The 21472-nt window shown below is 42.5% G+C and overlaps 1 protein-coding gene across 5 annotated transcripts in view; it reads right to left on the reverse strand.

The window, feature by feature from the left end:
• usp24 (ubiquitin specific peptidase 24) overlaps positions 1 to 21472 on the reverse strand; it is a 34906-nt gene that overhangs the window by 10742 nt on the left and 2692 nt on the right. Inside the window, exons 2-51 of one of the 5 annotated variants that reach the window (XM_029428953.1) lie at positions 20299 to 20467; positions 20008 to 20075; positions 19756 to 19899; positions 19258 to 19383; positions 18915 to 18950; positions 18752 to 18817; positions 17577 to 17642; positions 17220 to 17294; positions 16482 to 16640; positions 16278 to 16392; positions 15995 to 16098; positions 15634 to 15741; positions 15431 to 15526; positions 15162 to 15323; positions 13953 to 14045; positions 13248 to 13355; positions 12483 to 12632; positions 12078 to 12209; positions 11178 to 11289; positions 10992 to 11068; positions 10636 to 10776; positions 10296 to 10349; positions 10094 to 10209; positions 9895 to 9961; positions 9609 to 9719; positions 8776 to 8874; positions 8408 to 8581; positions 8222 to 8307; positions 8024 to 8132; positions 7683 to 7829; positions 7455 to 7552; positions 7218 to 7313; positions 6747 to 6969; positions 6497 to 6659; positions 6028 to 6189; positions 5779 to 5849; positions 5514 to 5674; positions 5370 to 5431; positions 5018 to 5209; positions 4795 to 4909; positions 4499 to 4643; positions 4277 to 4396; positions 4063 to 4188; positions 3643 to 3741; positions 3471 to 3553; positions 3237 to 3378; positions 3031 to 3150; positions 2682 to 2896; positions 1835 to 1959; positions 365 to 506 (exon numbers count right to left, since the gene is read on the reverse strand). In XM_029428953.1, coding sequence (XP_029284813.1) covers positions 365 to 506; positions 1835 to 1959; positions 2682 to 2896; positions 3031 to 3150; positions 3237 to 3378; positions 3471 to 3553; positions 3643 to 3741; positions 4063 to 4188; positions 4277 to 4396; positions 4499 to 4643; positions 4795 to 4909; positions 5018 to 5209; positions 5370 to 5431; positions 5514 to 5674; positions 5779 to 5849; positions 6028 to 6189; positions 6497 to 6659; positions 6747 to 6969; positions 7218 to 7313; positions 7455 to 7552; positions 7683 to 7829; positions 8024 to 8132; positions 8222 to 8307; positions 8408 to 8581; positions 8776 to 8874; positions 9609 to 9719; positions 9895 to 9961; positions 10094 to 10209; positions 10296 to 10349; positions 10636 to 10776; positions 10992 to 11068; positions 11178 to 11289; positions 12078 to 12209; positions 12483 to 12632; positions 13248 to 13355; positions 13953 to 14045; positions 15162 to 15323; positions 15431 to 15526; positions 15634 to 15741; positions 15995 to 16098; positions 16278 to 16392; positions 16482 to 16640; positions 17220 to 17294; positions 17577 to 17642; positions 18752 to 18817; positions 18915 to 18950; positions 19258 to 19383; positions 19756 to 19899; positions 20008 to 20075; positions 20299 to 20467 — 5930 coding nt within the window. Of the gene's footprint in view, positions 1 to 364; positions 507 to 1834; positions 1960 to 2681; positions 2897 to 3030; positions 3151 to 3236; positions 3379 to 3470; positions 3554 to 3642; positions 3742 to 4062; positions 4189 to 4276; positions 4397 to 4498; positions 4644 to 4794; positions 4910 to 5017; positions 5210 to 5369; positions 5432 to 5513; positions 5675 to 5778; positions 5850 to 6027; positions 6190 to 6496; positions 6660 to 6746; positions 6970 to 7217; positions 7314 to 7454; positions 7553 to 7682; positions 7830 to 7990; positions 8133 to 8221; positions 8308 to 8407; positions 8582 to 8775; positions 8875 to 9608; positions 9720 to 9894; positions 9962 to 10075; positions 10210 to 10295; positions 10350 to 10635; positions 10777 to 10991; positions 11069 to 11177; positions 11290 to 12077; positions 12210 to 12482; positions 12633 to 13247; positions 13356 to 13952; positions 14046 to 15161; positions 15324 to 15430; positions 15527 to 15633; positions 15742 to 15994; positions 16099 to 16277; positions 16393 to 16481; positions 16641 to 17219; positions 17295 to 17576; positions 17643 to 18751; positions 18818 to 18914; positions 18951 to 19257; positions 19384 to 19755; positions 19900 to 20007; positions 20076 to 20298; positions 20468 to 21472 lie in introns of all 5 variants that reach the window. The other 4 variants (XM_029428951.1, XM_029428952.1, XM_029428950.1 and 1 more) reach the window with 4 other exon arrangements.

Here is a 21472-nt window from a genome sequence, read left to right on the forward strand (position 1 = left end):
TGGACTGTGATAGGGTCCGTGTGAGACGCCAGCAGACAACAAACAAATATGACGACATGGTTGCGTCATTTCAAATATTTGAAATTGGAAATGTGGTTTGCATGAGTGATTGTGTAGATGAAACACAAGATTATGTTGAAGTTCAAGCATATCGCTAACCTAAGGGTTAAAATGAAGCATTTTCCAAACTTTCAAGAGTTTGTACGAACCCGAGCTTCTGTATTAAATACAACATCAGATACGACATGAATACTGCAGACAGATGACAATCATGGCTATAATTCTGAGGACTGCTGCGGAAAATGGCCTGATAGATTATAAATGACGCAATGAGAATGTTTATGGAGGTGGGAGGTTCACTCACAGCGTAAGATCCTCAGCTTCCTGCCTCATGATGCTGACTCTGCTTTTTTTGGGCAGGACGGGCGAGTTCTGGTCACTGATCTTCTGATAGAACAACATGTAGGCGTTCCAGTATCTCCTCCGCACATCAGGGTAGGGGTTGGCTGCACACACACAAGCATACACACACACCAATGTCACTAAGTGTGTGCCTCATGAGAACACAATGTGTGCTGTGGTTGAATTTGACAAGAAAGAAAAAAACAAACGCAGCACATCCTGGGTAATAACTACAAAAGTGTATATACTGTAAATAGTAGGAAAAAAAGGAATACACACAGCAATCGCTTCACATTGGAGACGGCACATTATTCAATACCCTGAAAACATTTCAGTGCAGGGTCCCAGATCTTATCACGCACACCCCCGACTGTCTCCATTATGAATCTTGTCAGATGTAACGTGTTTGCCATTTCTCTCACGTGGGTACAGATTCCATTCTCCACAGTCGCAAGATGAACTTTTTGTAATCAACAATCCAGACAAACAGCATTTTTGTCATACTTATTGGCAAACAATAAGAAGCTTGTTGCTCTAAGAGAAGCCATGAGTGGATCAGGCGCCTAGAAGAAGAAAATAGGCTTTTCAAATCCGTGTTAAGATTACTGCGTGCCTAGAAAGAACGTGATGAATGACTGATCATAGACTTACATCGATTTCAAACGGGCGTAACACCAGTAAAAAAGAAAAAAAAGCTGTGTAACTTTTCACTGGAACAAAAAGAGTTTGTGTAACGTTTTGAACGGTATGTCTGACATTGACCGAACAATCACGTATATACTCCCAGACCTCATCTATTAGTTCTACATTCAGCTCGTCAGCCCACTCCTGCTTAAGTCCTGAGCTCTGTTATATAGGATCTGATAAAAGAGAACACGACCCGCGAGTAACAGGATCAAATTTAGTAATTGCCTCCAGGGACTCGTTTAATATTTCAAAGATAGACATATGCTTCCTGACTGTCTCCAATTTGTACATTTCTGGAGAAACTTGATGCAGCGATATTGGAAACAGGTCGTAACATCACAAATGAGGTTTACAAATGAAGCTAGTTTTACATATTGTTTTAAGTCCCACTTTCACTTCAAAGACGTGTTTTGCTTATTGTTGAATGTTCGACCTTCACTGTGCAGAATGATGCATGTGCAGAGTTTAACACTAGAAGGCTGTGTTCACATTCGTCTGCTGAAGGAGGAAAGTTTCTCAGTTTAACACTTGGTCTAGTATACAATTTACTAAAGTGTGATGTGGAAGGGAAGCCTCCATTACACACATGCTGAGAATGGAGTCAAGTTTCACTTTTAAAACCAACACAATAGACACAAATTATTATTCAAAGTTAAGTGTTATTATGTCTTAAAACATATAAGATAAGATTTCTATGTTTAGCGCTTCGATGCACTTTGTTACATAGACGCCAGATGTAACTTACATTGGTCGTAAACTTTGGGACGGTACTCGCCACCAAAGCACTCATACTCCAAAGTTTCGTCGTTCATATCAAACTCCTCCACCACGTTGTCGTTGAACTTGTACCAACGTCCACGAGCGCTGCCACTGAGATGAGGACAAATAAAGATTGATGGAGGGGAAAGGGGGGGGGGGGGCAGGGAAAATGTCAGATTAGAGTCAGATTCGTCACAATTTGCTAATTCAGAAATTCCACACATGCTTGTATGAATAATAAATCAACAATAGCAAAAAACAAAACATACATAATAAAAAAAAAAAAACAGTACGCCCGCCAGCATGTCGGGTGACTTGTCTAGAGGTCTAAACACACACAGTTGTCTTATTGACGTCAATGATAACGGACTTTGAAAGCAGCGGCGGAATGTTTCTAAATGTCTGGACAGAAATCGACGTCCTGAGAACAAACTTTCTTTGTCGTGATCCTCAGCGGGGACACGAACAAACCAGTGAGCGAGAGAAGGGTTGCCAAATGTTATTTCTTGTGATCTCTTTATGTTCCAGTTGTCCAGTGAGCAATCCTACCATCCAGAGCCAGACATCTGGAGATGCTTACAAACTAAACCATGTGCCCCAAGGAGGTCCCTGAATGAGCCTGGAAAACTAACGCTACAGATTCATGTGCTCCACTGATTGCTGGTTATGTAAAGTAGGAACAGGAGCTGGAAAGTACAGTCAGGGAATTCTGAGGCACCTAATGAAACATACAATATGTTTGACTTTCTGAGAATATCTGTAATATATATGTATAACATTAGCCCTTTAAATGAGGGAGTGGTGGAGGAGCTTCTGACTACAGTGTCTCTTACCGTCTATCTTTAATGAAGGAGTAATAGTGACCAGCGTGGGCCTGACCGCTATGGACGACGACTCCCACGAGTTCATAGTTCTCAGAAATCGTGACCTTCTTCCTGGGTGATCCTCCCGAGGTCCCGTCGCCTCGCCCCTCGCCGCCCTCCCCGCTGCAGTCTTGACGAGCCATTCCAGAGACGGTGTAGGGCTCCATGTTCAACACCCAGGGGAACTGCGCAGCGACAGAACAGAATTCACATCAATTATATACGTGGTTCTGGGATTTGAGTTGTCGTAAAAACAAAATTAGACAGTGCACCCTAGTGACTAGAGAGTTCTCATTTTGCGAGTAGAAATACTTCGTACCCTAATCTGTTCATCATATTTGATGGAGCGTCCGCTTTCCCAGTCGAAGCCGAAGCGCATGAGGTGAATACAGAGAACGCTGGGCAGGGATTTGATACATGTCCTCTTCACGGTGGTTCTCTGTGCAGATGAACAAATGTACACATAAGTAAGTGAAGCACGATATGGGTGTAGTTTAATAAAAGCATGCAGAGCACTATACACACCTTCTCCTTGCATTTCTCACAGTAGTAGGCGTTGCTGCCCTCGAGCACCTCTCCTCTGACAAACTGGTCCAAAGAGATTTCTAAGCTTTGACAAGAGGTCACTCCGAGGTTCAGAGCCATGAATGTTTCTTCACGCTCGTACCTGTATAATAAAAGAAGGTCAGACATCACCTGTGACGCGTCTCGAAATGAAACAACAGTCAAGAAGTTTGAGAAACAAATATTCTTGCTCACCGGTGAGGACAGTCTTTACAAATCTTCTGGTCGGAAAAGATTCCCTGAAATGTGTTTTTGAAGATTTGTTCTCGACCCATTTTCTGGTGGAAAGGAGTCTCCTCGTTAATAACATCATCATAACCAGTTAGGTATTATAGGAACTTATTTGTGTGGTGCGTGTGAGTTTTACCTTGAGATGTTCATCAAGCTGATCCACCAGGCTAGTGAAGAACTCATAAGCATCCTGCTGTTCTCTTACGTACAACTCCTTGTTCCACATCTTGAAGATCTGCAACAGACATAACACATTTGCACGTGGATAATAGTGGATGTTTTTGTGATTAGTATAGTTTTCCTTTGATTGCACATATGGCTGAAAGAGACAGAAATGTGAACGTTAAAGCCGAGACGGTTGGTGCATGTGTTGTGTAGGCCCTCTCAGGCAGAATGTGCAGGACCACATACAGAATGATTAACACTCTTCTCTGTGCTCAATAAGACAAACTCCCTCAGCTGGATACAAATGACAGACATCCGTCTAACTTAATGACCCACACGTGTGCCCGCAACACACATTGCATTACACTCAGAGCACTCAAGTGTCTGTTACCTTCCAGAAGTTCTCGGGTATGTAGTACTGCAGTTTGCTCTCCATCAGGTGGCCAAACAAAGACTGGACCTGGTAGAAGACGCTCTCTTCGGGCTGATCTGTGTCGTCCTCAATGGACAGGAAAGCCTTCAAACCAAACATACATACTGACATTAAAGAGCAGACACCCTCTGGTGAATACAGAAGATAAACGGCACATAGAACACACGTGTACCTCTGGGAGGCCGGGCTGCATGTAGAGCTGCTGAAACACAGCATTCATGTAACATGTGGCTCCACCGTTCTTAAGTCCGACGAAACCTGAGACTGACCGGCTCTCTACGGGGGGAAGGTACTGAGAGAGACACAGAGAGTTAGACTTAAAGCTAAACTTCTATCCGACCATATGTACCGACAAATATTATCGTGAGAAATATTAGTTCAATTGGTGTCTTACATCAAACTCCTTGCAGAGGGAAGGATCAGACTGGTGGTGCATGGACATGAGCTCTCTGGTGATCAGGCGGAGGTTTGAGAGCGAGCTGTCTGCGAGCATCACCAGCACCTCGTAGGCTGCCAGCCTGCTGCTGGCTGTGCTGCACCTGACCACACACAAACACAACGCAGACGACAAAATATTAACGGTTTCAGTGGTTTGTCCATTGCTTCAAAAAACAACAACTGGCTTGTGAGTGACTCATGACTTTAAAAATTGAGTTCACAGGAGAAACATAAAATGATTAACATGCGTACTTTGGGTGGAAGTCGTGGCTGGGGGCCGGGGAGGGCGTGGGGTTTGAACTGTTGATGATGATGCGCGAGGCTCGAAACAGGAAGTCGTCCAACAACTGCTGGATCAGAGATGCACCTGAAGAAAAGAGTTGCGCATCTTCGAGTTACACATTTGTGTTCTCAACTTCATAAACTTGCAAAACGTGTTTAATGGCTGCAGATGTGAATCCTCGCGCGTGCTCACCGAGATGCTCCTTCTCATTGCCGCAGAGGGAAAGCAGGGTCTTGATGAGCCGGAGGTGTCCAGCCAGGAGGATGTTGTCCGCCTGGCTGGTCTCCATCTCAGAGCTCCAACTAGGCTCAAAGTTGTCAAGCCAAGAGATCTCGTCCTCCAACATGGTAGCTGCGCTCACTTTTAACACCTCCATCTCTGACGCTGGAGGAGGCAGAGAGAGAGGAAGACAAAGAGTTTTTATCATACACTAACCTTTAATGGCTGAACCAGGAGACTACATTAAATACATAACTACATCTGGGACAATACTTCATATCTAGGTATTGATAACAGTGACAGAAAAAGGAATTCCTCAGCTTACTGGTTAGATCATCCAGAAGCTGACATCTTAGGTCAAAGTACTCCGTGCATTGGGACAGCAACCTGAGAAGAAAAAGCAAAGTCAACACAAGACTTCTGCTGAAGTTTCAGGGATGCATGTCTCGTGTGTTTTTAACTTAAGTACCTCTGGTTGACGCCTCTCATAATAGATGTAGGACTCCATAACGGCAGCTGAGCAGTGAGAACGACTGAGATGAGGAACATGTTGGGTTTCTGGACTTCGGCGAAGGCTGAAGTGTCCGTCTGGCTCAGAGTGTAGAGCTGATCACAAGCTACACGGCGGATCTGATGGAGGAAGGGCCAGAGACCGCAAGTGTAAACACACGCTGCAATATTAGGGATATATTTCTTCTGCGCAGACTATTAAAGAAAGAGAGGGTGTTGTTTACCTCTCCACTGGGTGATCCCAGCAGAACATCAATGATGAAATCATTGACGGAGGGAAGGTTGTAAAAAGAACCTGAAAAGAGAAACCAACCACAGGATTTAGTGTCATTGTAGAAGTCAGGCTAACACAGCAACCTACAATCTCCAGTAGTATTGCACAGCATAGAGGACTAATGGAACTGTACAGTAATGATCAGACTAAAGTGAGCGTGTATGCTTGTGGTGTGTTTGTACTCCTGCAAGGGTCTTACATAGCTGCTGACAGCGTAACTGCAGACAGGTGACCAGCAGCGACAGAGCCTCGCGGGCGATGATGGTATCTTTGATAGAGACGCACTGCTGTCTCACACATATCCCAGCATGCAACGCTGTGGGCGTGGTCTCCCCTTCACTGCTGGAGCTGCAGTTACTTCCTGCAAACAAACACAAGACATTTGTTTAACACGAGGTGTTGGCAACGAAACTCTAGAAAGCGCAAATCAGGAATGAAGTTGTGCAGAATAATTACCACACCTACACCTACTGACTGTAAACATCTTGTTGACTCAGCTAATATGATAAAGCACCTTGTGAAGAATGACAAGAGCTGCAAGGTTACAGGGTTTGTTTATTGCCTTTCCACAACAAAGTGCGAGTTGTAGTCCCTTTATGTTACAGAAAATAAACACAAATAAGAAGGAAGCACCTACAATAAGATTGAAATGGTGTGTTCTGTGTCACCTGTACTGCTGACTCTGGTGCGGACTCCCTGAGGCAGAAGGGAGCTGTGGGTCTCTCTGATTGGCTGCGGGCTGCCAACCAGATCCAATCGGCCTGCTGCAGCTGCCCAGGTCAGACGCATGAAACAGGCCACAGTGGAAGTAAAGTCACCCACCTCCATGGTCTACAAAAGAGAACATTGTACTTAAAAAATATTCTCCATTTACAAGATCAACCTGGGTGCTGAATCAACGGTACAAGTGTGTTTTACCTGAATAGCTACGCGAGCAGCCGGTACGATCTCCTCGACTCTAATGGAGGAGCGCTCAGACAAAGACATCTGTCTGTAGGAGGACTTTTCTGGAGTTCCACAAAGAGATAGCTGTCGCCCAGCCCGTCCAGCGTTACGAAACGGACGAGACGACAGCCCATCGCCATCCCTGGTGACATCGTCATCCAGCATTGCAGGCATGCTCTGGCCAACCAGAAGAAACCTGTAAACATAGCCAGTTGAGTCTAAAGGCCTGTACACACTGGGGGGGGGGGGGGCGTGATGAATACAGAAAGATATTTTGCATTTTTGTGTTGTTTATTCCAATGTTTGCACCAATCATAGTGGCAACAATAGAAGGTAAGAATAGATTCCCTCATTCTTCAGAAACCAAATCATATATTCACATCATCATTCTCTATTTTATTTAGTTTCCCTTTAACAAAAAAGTGCATGCGTGCTATTTTGCACCTGGCCAACTGAAGACAGATTGAGTAGACTCCTTGTCTGGTCTCATAGTCCACCTCTGATGGGATGGAATCTCTCTGCATAACATTCACCACCAGACTGCAGAGGAAACAGAGAAATACTACCGTCAGAATGAAAAATTTAAACTTTTGATAGAAGCTTACGATATGTGGGCCAGAATGTGACGCAGTTTGACAAGAGACAGCACTTTTCTTAAACGGGTCTGTTCGTCTCCGTTACCTGAGGCCTCCTGCTTTAAGGAAGTTCTCACAGAAGGACTTGCTGCTGGTTTTGGCCATCTCATCGTCCGATGTGGGCATGAGCTTTGAACTCAACACCTGACACAGAGAGAGAAGAGGAAGGAGAACAAATGTCAAAGTCACTAATCTGCATTTTAACTTTGAGAAGCGGCGTTCTGTGAAATTATGTACTGCGTTTAAATGTGTGTATGTTCACAAGTGTGCGTACCTCCAGGTTATATAGTACTCTGAAGGTGGACATGCCCGGGGCCGAAGATCTGAAGAGAGACTCCAAGATGGATGCGGCACTGGGCTGGTGCTGCTGCTTGGAGGCCGTAGATGGAGAACGAGAGCCTGTACCCTGGAACAGGGTCTTCTATAGAAAGGAGACACAAAGGGATTTTTAGAAAATAATACAGATAAAAGATTGAAAGAGAAGGAGAGAATGTGTAAAGCAGAGAGATGGGGCAACACATGTATGAACACAGGTGCATCAAATGAGAATAGAAAGATAGACTGAGAGGCCACGGTAGTTACCACACGACCAGAGCGCATCACAGTCTGAGGTACCTGGTGGCTCCAGACGCTGGATTCTTTGGGAACAAAGTTGTCGAGAGCATCCTGCACTTCTGGATCTGTTGGAATCAGCAGCAGCAGCTTCCTCACACGAAGAGTGATCCTGGAGATTAGATACTGACTGATAAATATACAGTTCTTTCTTTCTTGTTGTCAGCCAGGTGTATGCAACTTAGAATTGTCCTATCCTACCTGGTTTCATCTAGATTAGCCAGCTGGTAAAGCATCTCAAACACATTACACACCAAAGCCATCACTACACCAGGAAGGGACTTCTCCTGGGAGACAAAATAAACACGGGCACAGTGCGTCAGAAGCGATGTAAGCCGGAGCGTGTGCACAGTTTGTTTAAGTGCACATTCATGTCTGAGCTGGTACCTGCTCCAAGGCGTAGGCAGAGTTGAAGACGGCGGAGCTGGAGCTGCTAGAGGCGGAGGCCGAGGACTCGGAGCTGCCAGAGGGAGTGCCTGTGCCTGAGCTCTTCACAGTCAGGCTCTGCTCATCACTGAAGCCAAGCTGGGACAGAAGCTTCTGATCCCGATTCATCGTCAACTAACACATGGAGGAGGAGCAGTGAAGGGACGGGTGAGAGAAAAACAGGGATTGAGGTGGTTGGAGGCTGTGTTTCCCCTGCCACACAATAGATGCGGCGGGCCAACCCAAATACTTTGGCGAGGGAATGACGGGTACAATTGTATTTTTAATGCTAAAGAGGAACAGAGTCCCCCGTCAGAGTCAACACTTACCACACTGTCATTAGCAAAGATCTGGACATTATCCACCGGACAGCTCAAGTGCTCAGATATCTTCCACCGGATACTTCCTATTGTCTCATTACTGTGGGTCTGCAGGAGACACACACACACACACACACACACACACACACACACACACACACACACAGAGAGCAGGGTTATTTCCTCTGTAGATGTAACTATACAAAATAAAAGGTGTATTACAGGGCACTAGGATACGGGGCTGTACCGAATAGTTCAAAGCTTTATTCATAACGTTGACATTTCGAAATGCTCTGCAGCTTTTTTTTCTTTTTCGTGTCTATTCATTGTGTTTAAACTAATATAAAGATTAGGCTACAGTAATATTATTAGTATAATCTTATTTGTAGAATTAGATTCGAGTGGTGGCTGCGTAAGACCGTTTCCGACTCGTGTGAGCCAAACCTTTCTAATTACTCGAGAGCGCTGCGAAGTCCAAAGGTCAAAATGTATTGGATAAAGATGGACGTAAATCACTAAATGTTTCCGTGGCTTCAATCCATACGTGTTTGCGTTTAACCTTTCTAAAACATTTTCACTGCGGTCCAAAAACAGTTAACTCTCCCGCTTGCTGCACACAAAGGGAAGCACGCACCTGTGTTAAAGCAATCTGATGGGACCTGTGATTACATATATAACACATGTATTCATGAAAAGGTTTATTTAATATAATATAATATTTATATATATACACATCTGTTTTTATGATGATGATGTCATAGAATATGACGACAGACATCTGAAGCTTCGATTGTAAAAAGAATGACATTTGGTACAGCCCTACTGGGAAAGTTTTACAATACCTCTAAGGTGAAAGTGTCTTTGGTTGACTCATAGGTGATGTGAAGAGCGACAGGGTGTCCATTGAACGAGGCCCCGTGAGGTAGAATAGTGCGAGGAACTGAGTACAAATCCTACACAGAAACACACACACACACACACAATGTCATCGATGATCCAACTTTTGTGTTAAAATTATTTTTGCACAATTAGTGTCTGTGACTGCGTGTCCTTGATTCTGATACATGACGAACATATTTACTGTCAAAATGATAATGCAACCCTTAAAGCGAAGAAGACAGGGCCTACCTCTATAGTGATGACGTAGCGTTCAGCCAGTAGCAGCAGTCTTTCGATTATCACCAGCTTAGTGGATCTACAAATGAACATAAACGACTTTAAACAAGACTAAAACATTTTTACTTTCTATAGCGACAAGGAACACTCTTACACACACATGTTTTAATAGGTTTAGTAACTATGTTCTTACCCAAACCCCCCTCTGTACCTGGATGGTGATTGTACAGATGTGGCCACAGTCGGCATGGCCGTGGCCGTCAGCATCTTGGTTGCCCTGGTAACAGCATGTGTCAAAGTAGGCCCTCCCAGAGCCGAGCTGGCTGCCTGAGGAGAAGAGAAACCGAAATGAGCTTTCAGGGGTTGATTTTCTGTGATATGGCACAATCACAGTAACATATTCAGCTACTTACCTCCAGTCGCTTGTAACAATCCGCAATGAACTTCTTGTGCAAAGACACGGAATCCTGCAAGGAAGTAAAAGTTAATATCATATGTGGTTTCAGGTTTCAAACAGACAGAACAAACCAATTCACAAATATAATAACACTGGAATTGCTGGGTTATATACAGTATTTGTTCTTTTCCTGCTTTCAAACTTCACTACTTACCACAAAACACTCCTATAAAATCACTTCTTTCAGATCTAAATAACGGCTTTAAACAAGCATCTTCAATTACACTGTCACTCTCAGAGAGTGGGACACACATGAGGACTGCAATATGCACACACACACACAAATATATACTGACCTTCTTCATTTTGGGATTGAGGTTGGTGTAGCTATATGTGATAATGAGCTGGATTGCTTCATTGGCTATCTCTTCATCAGGGGTTTCCATGGCGATGCGCCAGATAAAATCCATCCCTGCCAGGTCAAGGCGCTCCACACACTAAAATCAGACCAGTTGATTAGACCATATAATCTAGATGTGTCATACCTCATATATATATATATATATACCAGTTGATTAGACCATATAATCTAGATGTGTCATACCTCATATATATATATATATATATATATATATTTTAATTGCATTTCAGGTCTTACTGAAAACAAAAGTAGCCATGCTTAATGCAAAGAAGCATGCGAGTAACGACTGACCAGTTGAGTTCCCTGGCGTTTGAGGCGATGGTCACACAGATTAACGTTTTCAAAGAAGGTCTTGAACAGATTGAAACCTGGGAGACGAATAAAACATGTAAACTGTTTTATCACATACTTATTCATAAACTATCCCTGAAGGGCTGTAAAGCTGTCAATGGTGCCTCTCTTTGCAGAGTCTCTCACCATTCATGGTGATTTCATAGGGCTCCAGTTTGAGGATCTTCTCCTTGAAGAGCTGCTGCTGAACATCACTCTCGAGGTCATGTTGTCCTTTGGTGAACCACTCGAAACACATCTGAACACACGGAAACATAAGGTTTAAAGGAGACACGTCCAGGACTTGGGAGTTCTCATGTGGTTAACAAGAGGTGACTGTTGCAGACGCTACTTTGTGTTAGTGAGGTCTAATGTAAACACTGGACTATGCTAAGAATAGATGCCATACTGTGCTGGAGGAAAGTAAATAAATAAAAAAATCAGTCAAATCAACAGAATAACACACAGACTAGATTACTGATGTGTACAGTGCCTACTCCGACCTTTATGTTTTTGCTTATGCTTTTTTCATTGAGAAATTTTTGATGGAAATGTACAGCGAACACTCAAAACAGCAGGTAACAAAGGAACAAATCAGGAGCCAGCATGGAGTAACATGAGGATTACAAGAGCTCATTAAAACCTTTTTTTAAACTCACTTATATTTCCTGCCTTTTTTATTTGTGATTTTATTATCAGGCACTTTGTTACTTTTGTATTGGAAAGTGTTATCAATAAATCTGACTTATTTGCACACAAAAGAAATTTCAAACAAAAGATTAAAAAAAAAAAAAAAAGATTTCTTTCTCTACTTCATTAATTTCAAATTCATAAAAAACCCACACATTTATAGTTCATTATTTGAGACAATATCATTAACCAAGATCTAAAACCTGCACGATCCTTTAAAATGTGCCATAGAAGTCTCTCACTTGGAGCGAACAGCAAATATTTGCAGTGCCTTTGTTCCTGCAGAGCAGTCTGGTGGTTGCAAACACAAAAACATTGCCAAGAACAAGGAATTCATTTGCATAACTGTTTTCATACCTCACGGTCGAGTTCACAGACATCCGGCCCCGACACCAGGCACTCCCAGAGCTCCTTGGCCCGGTTCCACACCAGGTAGAGGCTGGCCTCCTGGAGGAAGAAGGCCAGGAAGCGCAGGTGGCTGTCCAGATACTAAACATAAGAGTCAGAGAGACAAATGTCACCGTGACCCTCAGACACGCACTGTCAACATACACTGTGCCGCTCGAGTTTGATTACTTCCTGTGTAAACCAACCAGCTCAGATCAAATTATGCCTCAAATTATATTACTCATATCAATGTCACATTACGAGTTGAAACATCAGTCATTTGTATACAGCTCCATAGAACAGTATCAATAAAGCACTGCCTCCTGAAATAAAATGTAACCAAGAAAAGAGCTTATGAGAGAAAGTCGGACAAACCTCCTGATAGGTGTACCGTCCATCCACCAGAGTTGAGCCTGAGAGGCCGTTGTTTCCCGCCGCGGTCACAGCCAGTCGATGGCAGCACACGAGGGATCCTGTGATCAGTTTGACGATCTCAAAGTTCTTCTTCAAGTCCTGGATGATGCTCTGTGGGGAGACAGGGAAAGGTCGCCATGTTATTGCACCGACAGTACAATCGTTGCGATTGCGTTGCGTTAACGAATAGTTTGAAGCCTCAAAGCTTCATTCATAACGGTGGCATTTAAATTAAAAAATAAAAATAAAATAAATAAAAAAATAAATCAACATTTGAATGCTGCGCAGCTCCTTTTAAACAAATGTTCATGTCTATTCATTCGGTTTACATTCGGTATTTCTGCACCGTTGCAGATAAAGATTAGGCTCCACCATTATTATTAGTATTACACTATTTGTTGAATTAGATTCCAGTGGTGGCTGCGTGGGATTGTTTCTGACTCACACGATCCAAACATTTCCAATAAGCGTTTTAAAGTCTAAAAAAGTCAAAACAAAATCTTCGATACACATTTGTTGGCGTTTAGTTTTTTTTTCCTTCCAAAAACAACATTTTCGGTCAAAAAACAGTTGGTCGTCCCGCTGGCCTCACACAAAGGGAGGCGTGCACTTGTATTAACGGGGCGGTCCAGCAGCAATGTATCAGAACCATAAAATCCATTTATGATCACCGCTATGACCAGAGACATTCAAAAAATAGATTTTGTTTGCACGCGTGTTTGTTACCTTGTCTTGTTTCTGATAGGTCTGCTTGATGAAAGAACGGGTGATCTCGTGCAGCTGACGGAGAGCAGGAACAACCCAGACTGCCTGAGGACTGCTCTGCTGAGAAGCCTGTCGAGAAACACACACACCAGATAGTGATATCCACTAACATGTGCTAATCACATGTTGTAATCAGATTGCTTTGTCATCACAGACCCACTATTTATTTATTTTTAGTTGTGTAAACATGTGAAATAAAAACCAGAGCCAGGGATGTAAAACATTGGACACGACTTTGACTGTTAAAATATGTTCAGGGTAAAAATTTTGGTTTTAAAGCCCAAATCAAATAGCAAACATGTTTTTATATATCCGAGGCTCTGATTACATTCCTCTTTGCATGAGTAAATGTGCGGGCACTTCCACCAAAGCTGACCATTCATCCAGCAGCTAAATCACTCATTTAAACCAGCCAGCTCTCACCCAGGACAAGATCAACACCACTGTGTAATCATTAGTCAGTGCCAAAGCCCTCTTAGTGAGGCAAGCAGAAGATTAACACACACCTGGTCAAACTACCTCATGTTACAATCGAGTGTGAAATTATCAACCTGTGACCAATGAAACCCCTTTGTGGTCAAGCCCTCCGCCACGATTGGTTTGCAGGCGTGAAGCAGCAAGATTGGATAGAGATTAATGATAACTTATACGGGCTTCTTCTCTTACTTTGGCCAGAGAGTTAGCTTTCTTCTTGCTCCAAGTGGCAGTAAGAAATGAGATTTGAGTGTCGCTGCCTTTACTGTCCTCCTGAATGTGAGTCTAGAAACATACATTTCATTTGAAGGGAGGTTTAACCTGCACAATTAAAGCACTGTTTACTGGTCCATGTTTTCTGATATGTAAATATTTAATACACATTAATTCCTTCCATAGGAATTAGTTTATTCAATAATTATTAATAACATCATTTCACTATCCATAAAAAAAATGCATCATATTTGGAAACACTTTACTGTAAGTCGCCCTATTTATCATTAATAAGCAATGTATAAACATTTAATAAGATTAGTTTTATAACATACTTATAATATGGTTGTTATCACCTATACAAATACATTTTAAGTATTTGGCAACAATTATACCGTCACCTCTGAAGACATATTCTACATTATTACAACAGTGTTTTATTTTTTATATATATATATAAATAAATATAATCATTTATTATCCGTTCATACAACAGCCTCCACTTATTGGTGCTGACAGAAAGAGTTGACAAATACATTAATAAACACTTATATCTGCTTATGACTAATTTATAGTGTGTTATACACCATGTATTTAATGTGTACTGCTTATAAATGCTAAATGGGGGGTAAAGTTAAGTGTTGCTGACTATTTAATAATAACTTCTCTTTTAAAGAACTGAGTATAATCATGTGTACTTTTTCTTGAATCTGTCAACATCATTTTTATGCAAACATGAATATAAAGCAGTTATGGAAAATGAGTTGGTGAGCATCTTGATAAAAAAGCTCCTTTGACTATGGAGAAAGAAGTGACACCGGCATCGTAGTGCTACAGTGTTTCTGGCAGAGGAAAAAGAGAGCTAGATGTTGAACATGTGATTGACTTGTGTTGTCTGACAAGAGAGTCTAAGAGTTGCCATATGCAGCATTAACATGCTGACTTTAGAACAAAACTGTCACAGCAGGCAGAAAAATGCAGAGGCCCCAATGTAGCGTTTCCTTTTAACATGTTGAGCTGCGTTTTTTAAAAACTGCACAAGGAACAGTGTTTTCCTATCTGTAAATACAAAATAAACAACCGATGTATTTCCTCTTAGAGCCGACACTGGAATGACCTTGTAAAGCAGTGAATCGCTCCCCACAACCACAACGACAATGCTAGGCATCTGTAGCATGTCCGTCTTACCTTCTTAATGTCCTCAATACATTTAATGATGTAGCTGCGCTTCACGGTCTCCTTGACAGCGTAGGCGTCGCTCAGAATCCCCAGGTGCTCCTCCAACGCCTGCTGAACTAGACTGGTAGGCAGAGTGGGGAGATGAGCCAACTCCCACAGCACCTCCAGCACCTAAACAGACACAAGATGCTGACACTGTAATAATGAAACCAAACATACTGTCGATCTTCACATCTGTTTCCATTTATTTCCCAATGTCTGACGATATACCAACATACCTTTCCTGTTGTAGTTTCAGAGCGAGCCTCTCTGCCGATCCTCCCGATCAGACTGAGCAGCTTCTGCCTCACCCGGTCATTCTCAACCTCCCAGCTCTAAGATGCAAACAAACAGATTATTATTAACACTACACACACACACACACACACAACACTTTTCATTGAGCCAATAACTCCCAAAATGTCACAGAAACAGCACTGACCTTCTGAATGAGGGCGAAGAGGTGGGTGAGTTGATCAAAGCTGAACTTCACGGCAGCAGCAGCGATGATTGTGTGAATGTTTTCTATCACAGTTGATGACTGGCCCGCCTGAAATGGTCAAACAAGAATCAATAGATCCATCAAAAGCAGGGACATTTCTCTTGTCACAAAGAGTGCGCACTTACACGTGACATGAATACATACAGCATCAGCAATGCCTCTCTGTACATAAATATGTCAACAGTTCAGTATCAACTTTAACAATTACAAACAGAAAAACGTGTTCAACAAGCTTAATGAAACTGTAATGACACAGAAATGACTGTTGTTACTGTTGTGGCATGTGTGCACTGGTGCTGACCTGTATTTTCCAGATCTTGGAGAGTTCGTCCAGCGACAGTTTACTCCCCAGCAGCTCAATGATTCCCTTAATTCTCTCACAGTACTGAGCCTGGTCAATGTTACCTGGGACATAAAAATGTTTAATGAGCACTGTGAATGCTGTCAACCAAAGGCCGCGTGCCTGATCATTTTTATGATGTCTGTCTTGTTTCTAAGTGGTTACAAAGTTCAATTGTTTGTCCAAATGTTTTGCAAAGCACTTCTTTGATCAGCTTGTGGCAGGAAGCGATGGATTTTCTTACCCTCCAGTGCTATTGATAGGACAGAGTTCTCTACCAGCCAGTCCAAAAGTTTATCTGTGTCGATGGCATTTTTCACCGTCTTAGACACTGTACTCTCCTCTATCAACTTTGTCACCTGAGAGAAAACGATACACAAAACTGATTAAAATACCCAGGTAAAAAGTCTGGTTGAGATTTGAGACTTCCGGTCCTATAAGAGCTGACCTCTTTGAGGGAGTTCATCTTGGTAGAGAAGTGGGGGGTTTTGAGCATGCGCAGCAGCGTGTCCAGCCGCAGGTCGTCCACCACAGTGACCAGCTCCCTCTGGAACCTCATACAGAGCAGCTTGATGGCCGACAGCAGGTCCGGGATGCTCACCAGACGCTACGGTTAACAAGACAAAACCGTTATACCAACTAAGTTATAACTAGGGACGCACCTAGCCGACTTTTTCAGTCCTGATACTGATATCTATGCTTTGGTTATTGGCCGGTACGGTAAGCGTTTAATACAATAACCTGTATGCCTCACTGTGTGGACGTGATTGGGATCATTCTTTTATGTGTAAAGCAACGTTAGGCTTGATTTAAACATTGCTTTCCTAACTTTGTAAAACAAAATGTAACAATTAAATACATATGTGTAAATTTACTGGATTGTTATTCATTATTAAAATAAAAAAATCATACACTTAGGTAAAACATCTTCAAAACATAGTATCTGCCTGATATCCCACATCAGTATCGCTGCATCACTGGGTATAGCATCTTCATTGAGTCACAACCAACGTACACAAGTTCTTAAAGATACAGTAAAATAAAATAAATTCCAAGTTCAAATCTTGTGTCCTTGAGTTAATTGTTCAATTCTCTCTTGTTAAGTGTTTTTGTCTCTGCACCTTTTCTCTATAGATTTAAGTGGAGAAACAAAACTCATACGAGGGTGAGAAATATAAAACACTACCTTGTCTTTGAGGTCCTTTTCCTCCAGGTTCTGCACATATGTAATCATCTTATGGATGACTGGATCAAGCATGGGCTAGAAAAAAACCAAAATGAAAATGTGTTGGCCACTGCAGCAGCAAAACAGTAAAGTGATATGGCGTATAAAAATAGAATATAAATGGCGTGTACGAGGGTCCTGTGAATAAACACAACTGACAGTTTTAACAGTAGAATCAGGTTAGACAGAAAACAAACTGACTAAATGTGGCAGCAGTTGAATATATTAGGTTAGGGTCAATATACTACCATCGTGTGTGTGTGTGTGTGTGTGTGTGTGTGTGTGTGTGTGTGTGTGTGTGTGTGAGAGATTACTCACCTGGACGAGGCTGGAGTTTAGGTATTCTGCACCAACTCCAAGAGGCTGCACCAGAGCGGACACACACTGTGTGTGCAGAGGGAAAGAGTACTTAATAACTCAGGCATGACACAAACCAAAAAACGGAAATCAATCATCAATACCAGCTGAGTAGGACTAACTACGGTAAGAATGTGCATTCCATCGCTCCACTCTTTGTAGTTGCGTCAACATAATCTGTTTTACTTAGTTTTTACTGTGAGAATGTACTTTTAAAGGCTTATTGAAAAAGACATGCACAACAACAACACTCTACCACTCCTCTCAAATTAAAGTGTTTAGGCCATAGGTCACATTAAACTGATACTCTGTTTTCACTGGTGCATGTGAGTGAGCAATAACAGATGTGTGGTTTTGTTTCTATTACCGGAGCCCAGCTGTCATTTGTCATTCATTGCTAAATCACGGGAGCTTAATGAATGGTTCCCGTGTTCCTGTCTCTTTTCTGGCTATCTTCTTCTCTGCTTCTGAGCAGCTCCCCCACCTTCCTCCTCTATTCACTCAGTGAATTCCCCCCTTGCACTTGACTTCCTGCTCAAAGCAGACAAATGAATGACTCAGCCCTGGGAGTCAGTAGAGGAGGGAGCACTCCCATTATCTTTTCTCCTTTCACTTTCAGTGTCTCTCTCTCTCCTGTGCTTGGAGTATGTAAGGTATCTGACAGCTTACACACTCTACTGAGCTCCCACTGCTACTGAAGAGTGGTCTTTGCCTTATTAATATGCTAATGGTTAGAGGGAATGTGTGTACATGTGCGTGCGCACACACTGAATCAATGGCTTTGCACTGCTGTGGTTCCGGCCAGGTTCCCAGAAGGAAGCATCAGTACAAGGATGCCTCAGAACACATAACACAACACAGCATTTTGACCATCACACAGCGGGAGGATGAGAGAGTGTGTTTGTGTGTAAGTGAGTATTAGTGAGAAGGGGAAAGAGAGAGACATTCAGTTCCCTGCAGCTGAGAGCAGTGGGGGTAAACATGGTGACCTTTCGCCTGCATAGGCTGTCTCAAAGTCTGTCTACAGTGCCTCTCTCCATCCATTACCAGGGTAGGAACTATCTTGTTACTCCTGAGATAAGTCAGACCATTTGTAAGGAAGGCAAAAAGATCAAAGTAAAGACGGTTACTCTTACTGCAATCTCGATTTCGTCTGTGTTGAGCTTCGCCTGGATGGCAGTGAATCCTCCCAACTCTCCAAACTTAAAATAACAGCAGAGGAAAGGAGACGCATGAGGCAAAACTGATACAACTACGGCATATGTATATGGAGACAATATCTGGGTGTGCATTACTCACTCGATTCACCAAATCAACCAGCCAACCATGAGGCTCCTGAAAGAGATAATTATGTTTTTAGTGGATTTATTCAACGACACTGCACATTAGTTGTGACACACACAAGTTTTCTGACAGCTGTTGTGCGTCAGTCACACATATTCTGCTGAGCTCCTGTGGCTCAGTTACACAACAACGGGAATTAACTTGTTTGTCTGCCCCTGTATAACTATGATCAGTAAACAAAGGCTAATAAGGGAGTGTGTATATTAATACAGCATACTTGCAAGTGCATCTGGATAAATTGGCCCAAAAAAAGACCCAAGAGCACAGGAAGAGTCCAGACACACATGTACTTCCTTACTTTCTGATAACTGTTGCTAGGAGAGACCGCAAACATGTTGGCCTCTTCTCCAAAAACTTCAGCCCAGTTCCTCTGACAGACCTTCATCCGGTTCTTAAAATGGTACTCGTTATCAGGGTTGAAGGCCTGGACACAACAACAAAAACACATACCATAAACACATGTTGAGGAAACATTTCAACCACGTCATTTCACAAGCCTGGTTTCCAGAGGACAGGCACAATAAGCAGTTCTTGTTAAAAGTGGTCCAATATCTTTGAAAAATGGACAGATTGGCATTGAATTGTCACATCACAGGCCAAATACTCACAGTGACAGAGTACATTTCAAACATAGGGTCGCTAAGAGATCGATCTTGGTATTGGAAACAAAGTCATTTGCAGATTCAAAGCACTAGATTTATTGAGGAGTTTTATTGTCACCGATTATAATGTAAGATAGTACCAATGTACTAATTAAAAAGACAAATATTAGGAGAGACAGAGAGAGAGAACACACCATAGTCAGGACTCCCATGAGGTTTACAGGTACAGGGTCCTGCTTCACCCTCTCTGCAACAAGCTCCACCAGCAACATGAGCATGTTGTAGATGCCCTCGTGAATCTCGGTGCCCCATTTGTGTACGGCACTGCTGGTCAGCAACTGGTGATGGTGAACAAGACAGACAGAAAGGAGGAAAGTCAGGAAAATGTATGTAAATGTCTCAAGTACTACACAGTCACTTAGATGTCTAGTCTCTTTATTGCTCACCTTTTTAAAGGCCTCCGGCATGCACCGATCTATAAACCTCTTGCAGTTCTCATCAGCGTCAGCAAGACCTGACAGAGAAGGATATTCACATATTTATCCAAACATAGGGAAAAAGAACAAGCTGTGATGGAGATACAGATCGAGCCATGTAACGCAAGTGTCCAAAATAACGTGTGAAAGACACGAAAACAAAAACATACCACCCACACAATCACGCGGATGGAGAGATTAGTTTGACGCAGACCTAAAAGAATAAAATAAAAATGTCATCCCACACGAACATGGTCTTACCGTGCCGGGCGAGGCAGGTGGACGCGATAAGACACTTGCCCAGGGACTCCTCTCTCTTGTAAGGTATGGACCAGTGGTCGGTAAAGACTCGACTCTCCAGCTCGTACAGGTTGGTGGTGGGAAACTCCATGCTTCCCCCGGAGCAGTTCCCATTCTCATCATTGCTCCTCTGTAAACACACATGCATGACATAATTACAACCTAATGCAATGAGTGACTTTATTACACACAGCTAGTCCCTGAGTCGACCATTGTTTTAGGACACTGCAGCTGTCCTCTGTTCGAGGTTAATCCAAATGGCCTTGGCAATGTTAAAGTCAGACAGGACGATGCTTGATTCTTTTCCTCCCTCTGGGAGAAGAGCGATTGCATTCATTTGGAAAGTGTCCTCTCCTCAACGATCTGCCCTTCATCTCTGCATTTTTTTTTTTTTGTCCCTCCATTTCCTCCCAAGAAGCTTTTAAAAGGAATTCAGACAGGTACTTGTTTTCAAGTGTGTCACTGAGCAATAAAGACGTGTAAGGCAGTGTGTGAGCGATAAAGTAAAATGTGATTAGCACCTTGCCACATGACATGACATTGTCTTGTTAGCAGTATGTCGCTGCCCACAATGACATATTTTCTGCTGTCATATCTGAACAAGTTATGAAGGACAAATTAAAATTCAACTTACTCAAAAGTCACCTCATATACCTTCAGCATTAACGGTTCAACATACTAAGTTCAGGCTCCACCTACTATTGCTTTGAGAACACAACATGGCCAGTAGCAGTAATGTCTATGACTCCATATGGTGGGAGCAGACAAAGGATTATTGAATTATTTACTTCATAAAGTTGTTTACATATTCATGAAGTCATCTGAATACTCACGATTAAATTGAAGAACTCCCTACTCTGTAATAAAGTAATGCCCAGTGGAACATTTCAGATCGTTATATTTGAAATCAACTGATGATTTAAGTTTGCACTGCAATTGTGCAAAGCATTAAAGCATAGTGATCTATGGAGGCTTGACCTGCTGTCTTGTATCAAAAAGTATCTTAAACTATGACTGAGCCGTGGGATTCAGCTCTCACAACAGTATAAACGTTCAAAACTATTACTCCTCATTTGTCCATTTTGCCTGTGGGCACTGTGCAGTATAAATATTAATACAGCAAAGCATAGTTAGG

This window comes from Cottoperca gobio, chromosome 4 (genome assembly GCF_900634415.1).
Source record: "Cottoperca gobio chromosome 4, fCotGob3.1, whole genome shotgun sequence".
NCBI lineage: Eukaryota > Metazoa > Chordata > Actinopteri > Perciformes > Bovichtidae > Cottoperca > Cottoperca gobio.